At 35.6% G+C, this 12,820-nt stretch overlaps 1 protein-coding gene across 1 annotated transcript; it reads left to right on the top strand.

The window, feature by feature from the left end:
• Positions 1-5,525: 5,525 nt before the first annotated feature.
• PCOAH_00004830 (SICA antigen) lies at positions 5,526-10,249 on the top strand (the record flags this gene model as incomplete). The annotated part of the gene is made up of 8 exons (XM_020057298.1): positions 5,526-5,734; positions 5,962-6,206; positions 6,361-7,176; positions 7,409-7,497; positions 7,661-8,159; positions 8,248-8,354; positions 8,536-9,345; positions 9,749-10,249. The coding sequence occupies 8 exons, from the start codon at positions 5,526-5,528 to the stop codon at positions 10,247-10,249; spliced, it is 3,276 nt and encodes a 1,091-aa protein (XP_019912838.1).
• Between the last annotated feature and the right edge of the window lie 2,571 nt (positions 10,250-12,820).

The raw sequence follows: 12,820 nt of genomic DNA, 5'->3' as shown, positions 1-12,820 counted from the left end.
CCTTATATAAAAGTAAAAGGATTGTTTGTAGTCCCACTGCGACCATGGAGGAAGTAACAGAAGCAGTGGTCGTAGCTTTACTTACGGCATCGTTTGCTATAGAAGATGCTGCTGAAGTTGCTACTTGTTCTGCCTGTGATATACTTCCCTGTAAGGATTTTAATTTACAGTTCAATTCTAACAGGTTTACCGTCTTACAAAGTTCCATGTACTCTTTTTTGAATTTCTTACAATATTCACCGTTGTCACTCTTTCCGTCCCCTGCGCAATCTATTATCACCGCAGTACATGCTTCAGAAATCTTTTGCCTATATGAGGACCATTCTCCTTCGCAATTGTGCTTATCTTTAAGGAATTCCTTTTCTACGTCTTTGTAATCGAAGGAATAATCAAATATGGTTTTCCTACTACTGAAAATATCCTGTTCAGGATGATCACAGGGAATTCCACATTGCTCTGTCCCTACCTGCGCACAATAATTATTGATACTTCCACAAATAGAATTCATGGTACTTCCGAAAAGGAGTTTGTGCGCACCATTCTTAGATAATTTTTCCCCTGCCCAATAATATAGAAAATGATAAGGTTCACTGTTGGATGGTTTACTGCCCTTTTCCGTATACATTTTGCACGCACTGTATACTGCTTTTTGTACTTTATCAGATGATTCTTCTATTTTCCCATTTAAACTCTGGAGTGCCCCTATATTCTTCCTCTGTGTATTTGTGCAGTCTTCCGGACGGCCTTCTCCGTTTTCGAATTTCTTGTAGAAATCCTTATATGAAGGGAAACTTTGTGGATTTGACGGCTGCAAATATATTGTTCGTAATAAAGAGAAAATGTTTTAGTGTACGTTTTTCTATATATATGTATTTTCCTTCTTTTTACTTTTTATTTTATTATATTACACATGGGAATATTTATATATATATGAATAATATTTTTTTCTATATGATGTTTCCTTGAATATAGAAGGAGAACTAACATTCACTGTTCCTGTCATTGTTGCTGTTGTGAGTGTGTATATATTCCTGTATATTGTGAACTTATTCTGAAACTATTAGTACATTCAAAAGGGGGAAAAATACAAAGGTTGTACTTGTTCGGTAGTGGTTAAGTTTATGAATATGAATGTGAAATAAGAATATTGAAATTTTTGCACTTTTTATTCTCTGTGTGTGAAAAACCATACAATACATATATTACACTTCTAATTTTTTTCGAATAATAATAATAATAGTAGTAGTGATAACACATTATACACATACATATGTGTACGTATGTGTCGAAATCATTACATACATATAGATATACATACATATGTATAATGCACATAAATATAAACAAATATGTTGAAACAACAAAGTAGAGGCCAAAAAAAAGGGCCAGAAAGAAAGAAGAGAAAAGGAGAGAAGGGTGGATGAAACATACACCTCCTTTTTTTTTTACACACAACGTTCCTTTATTTAATGTGCTATATTCTTTTATTGTAAATGGCTCCCCTAAGCATTACATTACTACTCATGTATTCCCATTTCTATTTATATAGGAATGTGATTTTATCCTTTTGGGTGGGAAAATTTGTGCTTGCATACTTTTCACTTGTGCTCAATTGTTATTAGGAATTGTTAAATAAAAATTGTTCACTCATGTATAATAGAGATCATATATGTGCAATATCCTTCTCCCCCCCCACCATATGTGTACATTGTGCAAATATGTAATAGATAGAATGTGTAAACTCATGAATTAAGTGAAAATGATAAAATAAAAAGCAATTAGGTGAGTGTTATTTTCTTTCGAATAGGAATATGTACACACATTCCTATATAATAATAACATTTTACACCATACCTACTACTCCATTCCTGACTTCTGAGTAGTAATAATAATATTACTTCTCTTTTCTTTTTCTCTTCTTCTTTTCTTCCTTTACTTCTTTTTAATCTTTTTTCCGTACTCAGTTATGATACAAATACCTCATTCATGCAGAGGATGTGCACAATACGTTCTTTCAGCTACCTCTTCTTTGGGGTGCACATTATATATTTTTTGCACATGTTAATGTGTTCATGTTTCCATTCCCTTTATTATTATTATTATTTTTATTTTTTTAATTCATATACGATTTGAAAGGGTTCAGGAATAAACGGGTTAGGGGTGTTAAAATGAAAGGTTAAGGGTTCAAAGGAGGTTTAGAATGGTTTAAAACAGTCTGAAAGAGAGGGAAAGGAAACTCAGAAAAGTTTCACTTTCTTTTCTTTCCTTCCTTTCTGCTCTATTCCATTGTGCGACTTCTCCTGTTTTGGGGCTTCATTCTTCGTCCTCGTTCTTACCTTACCTTAATTATATATGTACATATAATGATTTTGATACTTAGGTGTATATAATGTGTTATCGTTAATGAAAAGGTGAAATACACTATTTAGAAATAGCAGAAATCCCATATTCATAATTAAGGAACAGTGAAATTACTCAAATATTTATTCTGCATGAAGATATATAGCACAACCTTTTAGAAGGAAGTTATATTATACATATATATAGAAATATATACATCTCTGTGGACCATGTCAGAATCGGTAAGAGCAAATATTGAGGGTTGCTCCTTCCTTTCTATTTTGGAATACCAACAAAAGTACACATGAAGGAAGCATGTAAAGGACCACATATATAATACTTTTTATATATACACATAATGTAATAAAATTAGTAAAAATAAAGAATGAATGAAGGTACATATATGTTCATATATATACATACACATATATATATTATATATATATGTACATTATATATATATACGTAGACATATTCTACATACACTTCCCCCTTCTGTGCCAACAACTATAAATTTACAGGGTTATTCTCCAGAGAGTTTACCTTCAAGGGTGAAGTTCTATAATGAATTCAAAGGCAAAGAGGAAGAATGTACAGGTACATGCGAGGATAATATAGAGGGTGTTCTAAATGTTTTCAATCAAATAGGGGAAAAAAAAAATGAAATTTGTGGCGCCTGCTGCTATGTATCCCGAATACAGAAAAACCAACAAACGTTCTATAAGGATCGCTATAGTTTCCTGTACTATTGGATAGGGGATACAGTATGGGAGAAATTGAAGAATGAAACAGGTGATGCCACATGGAAAGGTTTTATGACTTCAATTCGCCCATATATGAAGAGTGAGTCTGAGAATGAAGAACCTGCGGTTATTAGTGAAACTGTTGACAGGGAAACCTTCAGTAATAGGAAGACAGTATTTGAACATTACTATGACTATAAAACCATAGGAGAAGAATTACAGGAAGATGGGCCCAATTGTAAGGACAAGTGGTCAAATTACCTAAAGAAAGTTTCCGCAGCATGCAAAGCTCTAACCGCAGATTGCGCAGAACATCAAGGAGGAAGACATAAGAATAGTAAATATTGTAAAGAGTTCAAAAATGAGTACAAGGTATATTGTGATGCGCTGAAGCACTTAGAACAGAAATGTAAATTACCAACTCCCGAGGAACAATGTGCAGCATGCCCCTGTACGAAGGATGCAGCACAGAATAAGCAGTTATTAAATCAATTGTCCCAAGCAGAAGAAAAGTTACGCTCTGCCACCACCACAGCAAGCATATCCTCCATATTCAGCACCTTAGCAGCGACAGCTATACCTGTCCTCTTATATAAAGTAAGTAAAGTAATAGTACCAAATTAAAAAATAAGAACTAACGTATTAACAGTATAACTAATATACACTCCATTAGACCCTCCCTGGACCACCTTCCTTCCTTCTTCCTTCTTAGAAGCACCTTCCTTTCCTTCACTTCCATAGACCCCCTAAACCTTTTTAAACCCTTTCCTCTTTTAAACTCTTCCTTCCCTTTAGTATAAACCATGGTCTTCTTGGTTTGGTAACCACACTTCCGGAAATGGAAGGAGCAACAGAAGGAAGAGAAGATCCGCTGAGAGCACCTTTGATACATTCACAGAAAGTAGCTCAACATATGATTCAACGGAGGTGTCCACAATAGATGGAACAGTACGCTCTGTGGCGCCCACAAGACAGCCTAACAGAGAAAGGGAAAGAAGAGCAGGAAGGGCAGGAGCAGGAGCAAATATCACAAATAATAATATTCCAGCAGGTCATCATCAAAGAACGAATGTAGGTTATGGTCGGATGTAACACTGTCGCTGTGTAACACATTTGGAATGTTGAATGAGTGTGTGCCCCCTCCCTCAAGAGGGGGGACGCATAAATAACACCGCTCACACATTTTATATATATAGTGTGTAAAGGAACGAAGCAAAATTGACCATTCTTCTTTTCTTTTTTCCCTTTCCTTCTTCTTTTTCCCTTTCCTTCTTCTTTTTCCCTTTCCTTCTTCTTTTTTCCTTTTCTTCTTCATTTCTTTCCTTTTTTCTTTTTTTTTTTTATTCCTTTTCTTCATATTTCTTTCCCTTTCTTCCTTCCTACATTTGTATGTGTATGAATAACTGTGCATCAAGGGAAGGAACTCCCCACAGAGCACGAAAAGAACAAAAAAAAAAAAAAAAAAGAAGGAAGAAAAAGATGAAAGGAAGGAAGTATTTTGAGGTATGTGTGCAGGATAGTGCAGTTCATGCAGTGTGTTGCGGAAGGTTTGCACGAACTTGCACTTTGGGGTAGTAGGTGGTTCGTAGATGGTAGAAGGAAAGGTTGTTGGGGGTGTTAGTTGTCAGGTGATAGGTCGAAGGAAGGACACTTCCTCTAGGGAGGAAAAAAAAAAAATTGAAGGAAGGGAGGAAGGTGTGCAGGGGGGGTGCAGTTTTGGGTGTTAGGTGGTTCGTGGAAGGAAGGGGTGTTAGTTTGTTAAGGGTGGTAGAATGAAGGGATGTAAGGATGTAGAGGTAGAGTGTAAGGGTATTAGAGTGAAGGATTTTAGGGGTGTTAGAAAGTTGTTACGGTTTAAGGAAAGAAGGTCACTTCCTTTACGGAGGGGAGAAATCCGAAGGGTGTATAAAAAAAAAAGAAAAAAAAAAAGGTTTAGGTAAGAAAAAGAAGGTTTAACTTAGAAAAAGGAAGATTTAAAAAGAAAAAGAAGTTTAAAAAAAAAATGTAAAGAAGGAAGATTTAAAGAAAGAAGAAAAAGAAAAAAAGGTGTAAAGAAGGAAGGTTTAAGAGTGAACGAAAAAGGAAGAAGAAAGAAGGAAGAAGAAAAAAAGAAAAAGGTGTAAAGAAGGAAGGCTTAAGGAAGAAAAAAAGAAAGTTTTAAGAAAAGAAAGAAAAGGTGTAAAGAAGGAAGTTTTAAGGAAGAATAAAAAGAAGAAGGAAGGTATAACGAAGGAAGGTGTAAAGAAGGGAGATGTAATGAAGGAAGGCTTAGGGAAGGAAGGTTTAGGGAAGGAAGGTTGTTAGGTTAGAGGGGAGAAAGAATGAATGAATGTATGTGTACGTTCTGTTGTACACTCATCTAGGTACTTAGTAAAATACTATTTTCCATTTCCTAAGTAACAATTCCATTCATTGAATAAATACTGTGGTAAAAAAAGAAAAATGGTAAAAATGGCTCCAAGGACCAATGAATATGAACAGCAACATCCTCCGAAGGTAGAGGAGGAAGCACGGGATGATGGTGCTCGTAGTGATGCGCCTCGTGCACGTCGTGCAGCTAGCAAAGGTTCTGAAAGTGGTGGGGAGGAGTTTTTATTTATTCTCAAGCGAGGACAAACGGGTGTAACAGTAAAGCCTGTTTCAAATGACGAGTATGGTTACGATTATTTATATATATGTGTGTGTATGTATATAGGAGTACACACACAAATGTATATATATATATGTGCACATACATATATATATGTACATATATATATACATAAATATATATAAGTATGTATATATATGCTTTAAAAAAATAGTTGTACGGCAAAAAAAAAAAAAAAAAGAATAAAAAAAGTACTCTTCTCTCCTTTTTTTTTCTTCCTTCCTATAGGTCAAATACACAGGGTCCTCATTTAATTCTGACATTGCGTAAAGGGGTACTTCCTACGGACGCTAAGAATAACTTGACTCCAGGGACTCTAGGTCCAACAGGAACGCACGACCAAACGGACACAGAATTGAAGACAGCAGTGGCAAAAACAAAGAAAGTAAAAGCAAAGTATAAATGTCCCGATGAAACCATTGTACAAGGCGAGTATGACGTTGATAACGAGCATGAGGACGACAAGGAAGGACGTGAGTGATAACTGTACCTTGAACTACTATGCTGCATAAATGTACATATTACACCTTGTTTTACTTTCCATATAAATAGGACACATAATAGAGGGAAAAAGACTAATGAACATAATGTTTGTATATATTCATGTACACACTTCCTTCTATACAGTTGGTATAGAAGATTGGTTCAATCTATTTTCGAGGGATGTAACAAAAGAAGAGGAAGAAAAACTTGAAGGATGGAGTGGTTTCTTAGCTTTATGTAATCCTCCGGGGGACGATGACGGCAGCATTAATGTAGATTTAAACGAATACGGAAAATTCTGTAAAGTCATGGTAAGGAATATAATGTTAGTAACTAACCCAAAGAATCAGTATGAAAACAAAGGAACAAAATGTCAGAAAGTTGTAAAGGGAGTTTCTGTATGTGATTTATTGAAGGTTTGGGCATATTATATGCAGTGGTTATGTGCTCCTAGGAAGGTTATAGATTACGCCTTTCATGCAGTGAAAGAAGTAAGGGAAGTATTTAAAAAATTAAATCTCGGTGGGAACTATGCGGAATGTACATATAATGGTGTACCTGACATTCCTGACGACAAAGTAAAGAATATCTTACCTGAAGCGTACGACCTATTTTACAAAAGTGTGTTTTATATTATGATGGAAGCAATAACTAAAGAGAAAGCATGGTGCATAGAGGGTAAAGGAAAGTTACCGCAGAAAGCATCAGAGGATTTAGACCTTCCACGCGCAGAAACAGAAGAGGATAATGATGTGGTCTCCGCTGATGACGGCACAAATGAATTCAAAGGACTTCTTCGGCAAGTTAAGGAAGGAATGGATCAAGAAAAAGAGGAAAAGGCAGAAGTGTTAGAAGAATTAAAACAAAACATAGCAGAACCATCTGTTCCTTCACCCCAAAAACCTTCCCAACAAGAACAAGAACAACAAAAGGAACAACAGCAACAACTACAGATGCAAGGTAATAATATACCATTGGGGGTCGTTACTATAGGGTGGTTCACCCATGGGGATGGTTACCACAGGGTACACTAGCACCACCAAGGAATGGTGTAACACCACCACCATTGTACCACCATTCTACTGTGATGTCCTAACCATTCAACAACCATTCAACTGTCCTCCAACTACCATTCTACTACTACTCCGTGACTACTCTATTCTCTCTTTAAACTCTTCCCTTCCTTTCATAGACAATGGCTGCAAGAGTGACAAATTATGTGAACGCGTAACATGCGTAGGAAGACAGTACCGTACGGACGAAGGAGGGAATCCCGACTGGGTAAATGAGCAATGTTTTCCATTATAGTTAGGGACAACAGAATCAGTATATAGACAAATCTATATATGTTCATGGGTGAGTGAAATGACGTTCTATATGGGTACAAAATATATATATATTATTATATATATATATATGCTTCTCCCCTCCCCTTTCTGTATAGGATAAAATGTGGGGGGAAGTCAAGGACAGGGTTGATGGACTTGCCAAAGTCATGTCTAAGGAAGACCGCAGTATGAACAGTTATTGCAATAGCCACCAATGGACAAATAGTAAAGTGACTTTTGCACAAAGGGAAACATGCAAGCAAATTGTTAGGGGACTACATCATATATATAGCACTCAGACAGATGGGGAAAAAACTGACAGTAAGTCCAAGAATAACCAACAATTTTATCGAACTATGGAATGCATTCTCCTGAACGCCTACGCAGATCAGTTAAAGGAGAAAGGAAATTATTGTGGTATCACAGAAGGAGAAATACAAAAAATGTTTAATGAAGGAAATACAAAGAAAAGAACTTGGTGTTTAGATAAAAATTGTATTGAATGTAAGAGGGAAGAGAAATTGAATTGTCAATTAAACAATGAGAATATAAAGACCAAAGTGGATGGACTGCTCAACATCAATGCAGAAATACAGGGAACTCTGAAGGAAACATGTAAGCAGACATTCCCAAACCTATTATCATAATTATCCTGCCACCACACTAACACCACACTAACAACATCACTCTTCCCTTTCTATAGGTAAAGACTGTAGCAAGGAGGAGAACTTATGTGAACGTACAAAATGCGTGACAATTAATTGGTTTAGGGACAGATTAACTAATGGGGGGACAGGAAGACGAGACTGGGTAAATAAACAATATTGTTCACTGCAGTTGAAGGCATTATAAGGAACAATGCACTTCATACATAATTAAGGGAAAAAAAAAAAAGAAAAGAAACGTCCCATGAACCCTATATGTACATGCACATGGAATATTGCACATATATATTCCATTCTTCCCCTTTATTTTTTTTTTTTTTTCATAGTGTAATTTTTGGGGGGATCAGGACGTCGGAAAAGTATTGAAGAATCTGTCTGAGTCTATGATAAAAGAGAGTTCAACGAACGACGAGCTCTGTAATAGTTTCACAGGAGCAGATGATACAGTGCCAACAGATCCAAGAAAAAAGGCATGTCAATACATCGCGAGAGGCTTAGAGTATATATACAGCATTAAGGAAGAAGAGAATCAAACGTACGCAAACCAGAAGAAAAATAACCGAATATTTGATCAAACTGTGGGATGCCTATTCCTAAACGCATATGTAAATCTCCTCATAAAAAAATCGCAGGGACAAGTTTGTCCTATTACAGAAGAAGAAATAAAAGAAATGTTTAAGAAGGGGAATGGTCAGATTGATAAATGGTGTGTCCAAAAAAAGGAGGATGGTAATGGCAGTGATTGTGTTACTTGCAAAAGGGAACCTGACCTAAATTGCACACTGAGCGTGGAGGATTATCTGCTGTATAAGGCAGCTGACACAACTTGCGAACATCACAAAAATAACATAAAAGGGAAGTTGGATGATATGCTGGTCAACGATAAGACAGGACTAAAGCAAACTCTGGATGATATAACTGCTATTTGTAAACCCAAACCTGCCGCCCCTCCCCCAGCTCCTGCACCTCCTCCTTCTGGTTCTTCTGCTGCTGGGGGTGGAGAAACGGATGATGCTACTTTAAAAGCAACCAAGGCTGCCCAAATTAGCAACAAAATTGACAACCCCGTCCTTCCTTACCTCCCTCTTGCTCCTGCCATGCTTGGTATTTCTATTATGAGCTACTTGCTCTGGAAGGTAAGAAAAGATGGAAAAATATTTTTTCCGCAAAAAGGAAAAAAAAAAAAAGAAAAAAGAAGAAAAAAAAAAAAAAATAAATAAATAAAGGTAAATGAATCAGCGCGGAGGTGTGTAGGATTTCGCATTTTAGGATGTGTTTGTGTAGGATTTCGCATTTTAGGGGTGTGTATGTAGGATTTCGCATTTTAGGGGTGTGTGTGTAGGATTTCGCATTTTAGGCTGTGTATGTGTAGGATTTCGCACTTTAAGGGGTGTGTGTAGAATTTCGCATTTTAGGATGCGTTTGTAAGATTTCGCATTTTAGGGTTTGAAGTAGTACTTACTGTTGCGTGAATAAAACATTTCGCACCCCTATTAAAGAAATATTTTTACCCTTTTTTTTTTTCTTTTTTTTTTGTAGTATTTTGGAATGCAACGTAAGACAAGAAAACGTTATAGAAGAGGTCCTCAAATTCGTGGTCCAACATTGGAAGAACAACTCCTTGCTCATGTGGACCAACCTGGTCCACGTGAATATTACATTGTAAGGGAACGCAAACCTCGTTCTATGCCTAAAAAAAGGAGGAAAAAACGGGTTCCTGGTCGTCACCGTGCAGGTCGTGGTGGTGGTGGTGTACGTCGCCGCATGATTATTGATATTCATTTAGAAGTCTTAGACGAATGTCAAAAAGGGGACACCAAGCTGGTCCAGGAAGACTTTTTTGAAATATTGGTTCAAGAATTTATGGGAAGTGAATTCATAAGAGAAGAAAATGTTCCTAAGGAATATGTTCCTATGGAAGAAGTTCAAAGTTCAGATTTCGGGTTTATGGAGAAAGACATTGTTCCTAATGTAGATGTTCGTATGGAAGAGCTTCGCGAGGAACAGATTCCAAGTTCAGATTCCGGGTTTAGGGTGTAGTAAATATTTTTCTTTTTTTTTTTTTTTCGTTCTGTATTAAATTGTTTACGTTCATGTGTAATTAATAATAAGCCAAAAGGAAAAAAATTTTCTTACCCACTTTAGTTTGATTTGTTTGGATAATTTTTTTTATTGACAACCCAAAATATGTTCATGAAATTTTTTTTGTTATAAGTTTTTACACTTGTAATTTTTTTTATTTTCAAAATTATTTTTTTCTTTTTTTAAACATAAATACTTTTTTGAAGAGGTCAGCACATTTTTCTTTTTTTTTTTTTGTTCTTTTTCCGCATCTGCGTTGGGAGTATTCTTTCCTTATGTGCTTATTCAAACTTATAAATGTAGGAAAAAAAGAAAGAAAAATGAAGAAAAGGAATAAAAAAAGACAGAAAGAAGAAATAAAAAAAAAAGAAAAACAAAGTCCTACCTTTAAAATTTTTAAAAAAAGAACTGAGCAAGTACGCACAAAAAAAAAAGGGGGGGGTTACTGCTTTTTTTGACGAAGTCCAGCCAAGCATCACATGCGCTGCTCCGCAAAAATGTGTCTTAAAAAAAAGGAACTGTGTACAAATTCTTTACCATGTCACATGTGCGCTTCTCCTCCTCCCCGCAAAAAAAAAAAAAAAGTGTGTTCTTACAAAAAAAAAGAACTGCATAATTACAAATTTTTACCATGTCACACTTGTGCGTACGAAAAAAATAAACTAATAAAGGATCAACTGGTACATTCAACAAAAAAAATAGAAGAAAAAAAAAATTAAATTGAATTGAATTCATAATATTAAAAAAAAAAAAAAGAATTTTCTCATTTGATCATAAAAAAAAATTTCAGTCTACCCTTCTAAAATTAAAAAAACAAAAAAAAATGGAAAAATTATACACAATAAAAAAGGGGAGGGGAAGCACAACAACAACCCAAATAAGGAGCAACCAAATAAGCAACAACCACAAAAAAGTAAGGAGGGGCTTGGCTTACACTGCTTTTTTTTTTTTTTTGCCCAAAGTTAATTTAGCGAAGCATCACATTACATGTGCTGTTTTCCGCAAAAAAAAAAAGTGGGAACTGTGTACAATTACACAAATTTTACCATGTCACACATGTGTGTCTACGAAAAAAAATAAAATTATATAAGGGCAAACTGGCACATTAAACAAAAAAAAAAAAAAAAATTACAAATATGAAGACCTGTAACAAAATTAATGAACATATTGGATCTTCAGGTAAAAAAATTTCTTAACACGTCTGTGAGCTGAGAAAATTTTTTTTACCTCATATTGATTACGCATGAACATGTAAACACTTCCATACAACACGAAAAAAAAAAAAAAAGTGAAAAAAATAAAAAGTAATACAAATATTATAACAAATTATATATGTCGCTTAATGAAAGGAAAGTGGAATATTGTTCCCATATATGAATTTTATTTATATGTCCCTTTTTTGGCTTTTTCAAATAGTTTGTAATAAATGATCTAAATATACAACTCCTTTATCACACACGTATTTACTCTTCCCCTTTCACACTCCTCAAACAACAAACCCAAAATAAGCACTCACAATAAAGGCGTAGCCTACCCCTTTAAGTGTAGAATGTACACAACTTTTAAAGGTGAAAGTTGAAAAAAAAGGGAAGAATTAAAAAAGATGTTCAGTTCATGAGAACTTACGAAGGAAAAAAAGGAAAAGAATGAAAAGTAAAGTAACGTACGGAAATTTACAAAATAATTAACATTATAAAGATGGACAGGAAAAAGAAAAGGAATGGAACTTGTGAGGATATAAGAATGTAGGTTCAAGGTGTAAGGATGTAGGATCAGGGTATTAGAGTGGAAGCTCAGAGTGTAAGAATATGGGTTCAGGGTGTGGGAATATAGATTTTGGATATAAGAATGTGGATTCGCGATGTAAGAATATTGATTCAGGGTGTAAGAATATGATTTCAGGGTGTAACAATGTACGTTCTCGGATTAGGGATCTAGTTGAGGATTCCTGGGTGAAGATTCAAGGTTCAGGCTTAGTATCCCAGGAGTGGCACCCACAATTTGGGCTCAGGGTTCCACCTTCAAAATCCCAGGAATGGGACCCAATATTCAGGTTCAACATTTAAGGTTTAGGGTTCCAGGATTTAGGGTTTAGAGTTTAGGGTTCAGGGCTTATTGTTGAGGGTTTCAGGTTTTCAGGGTTCAGGGTTTAGAGTTGAGAGCTTAGGCCTTAGGGTTCAGAATTTAGGGTTTATGTGTTTAAGGGTTTAGGTTTCAGGGTTTAGGCTTTAGTGTTCAGGATTTAGGTTTCTTAGTTCAGCGCTGAGGGCCTAGTTGTTCATGCTTTAGAGGTTTAGGGTTCTTGTTTTAGGACTAAGGGCTTAGGATTAAGGGTTAAGACTTAAGGATTTAGGGTTCAGGAATCAGGATTGAGTGTTTAGATTTTAGGGTTTAGGTTTTAGTTTTTAGGTTTCAGGATTTAGTGTTCAGGGTTGAGGGTCTAAATTTTAGACTCTTGTACCTAGGTCCCTACCGTATTGTTTTCTCACGAATAGGATACTGCGAACAGAAATGTTGCTAATACATTCC

This window comes from Plasmodium coatneyi, chromosome 3 (genome assembly GCF_001680005.1).
Source record: "Plasmodium coatneyi strain Hackeri chromosome 3, complete sequence".
In the NCBI taxonomy this organism is placed as follows: domain Eukaryota; phylum Apicomplexa; class Aconoidasida; order Haemosporida; family Plasmodiidae; genus Plasmodium; species Plasmodium coatneyi.
This window is presented reverse-complemented; position numbering and strand designations above follow the sequence as displayed.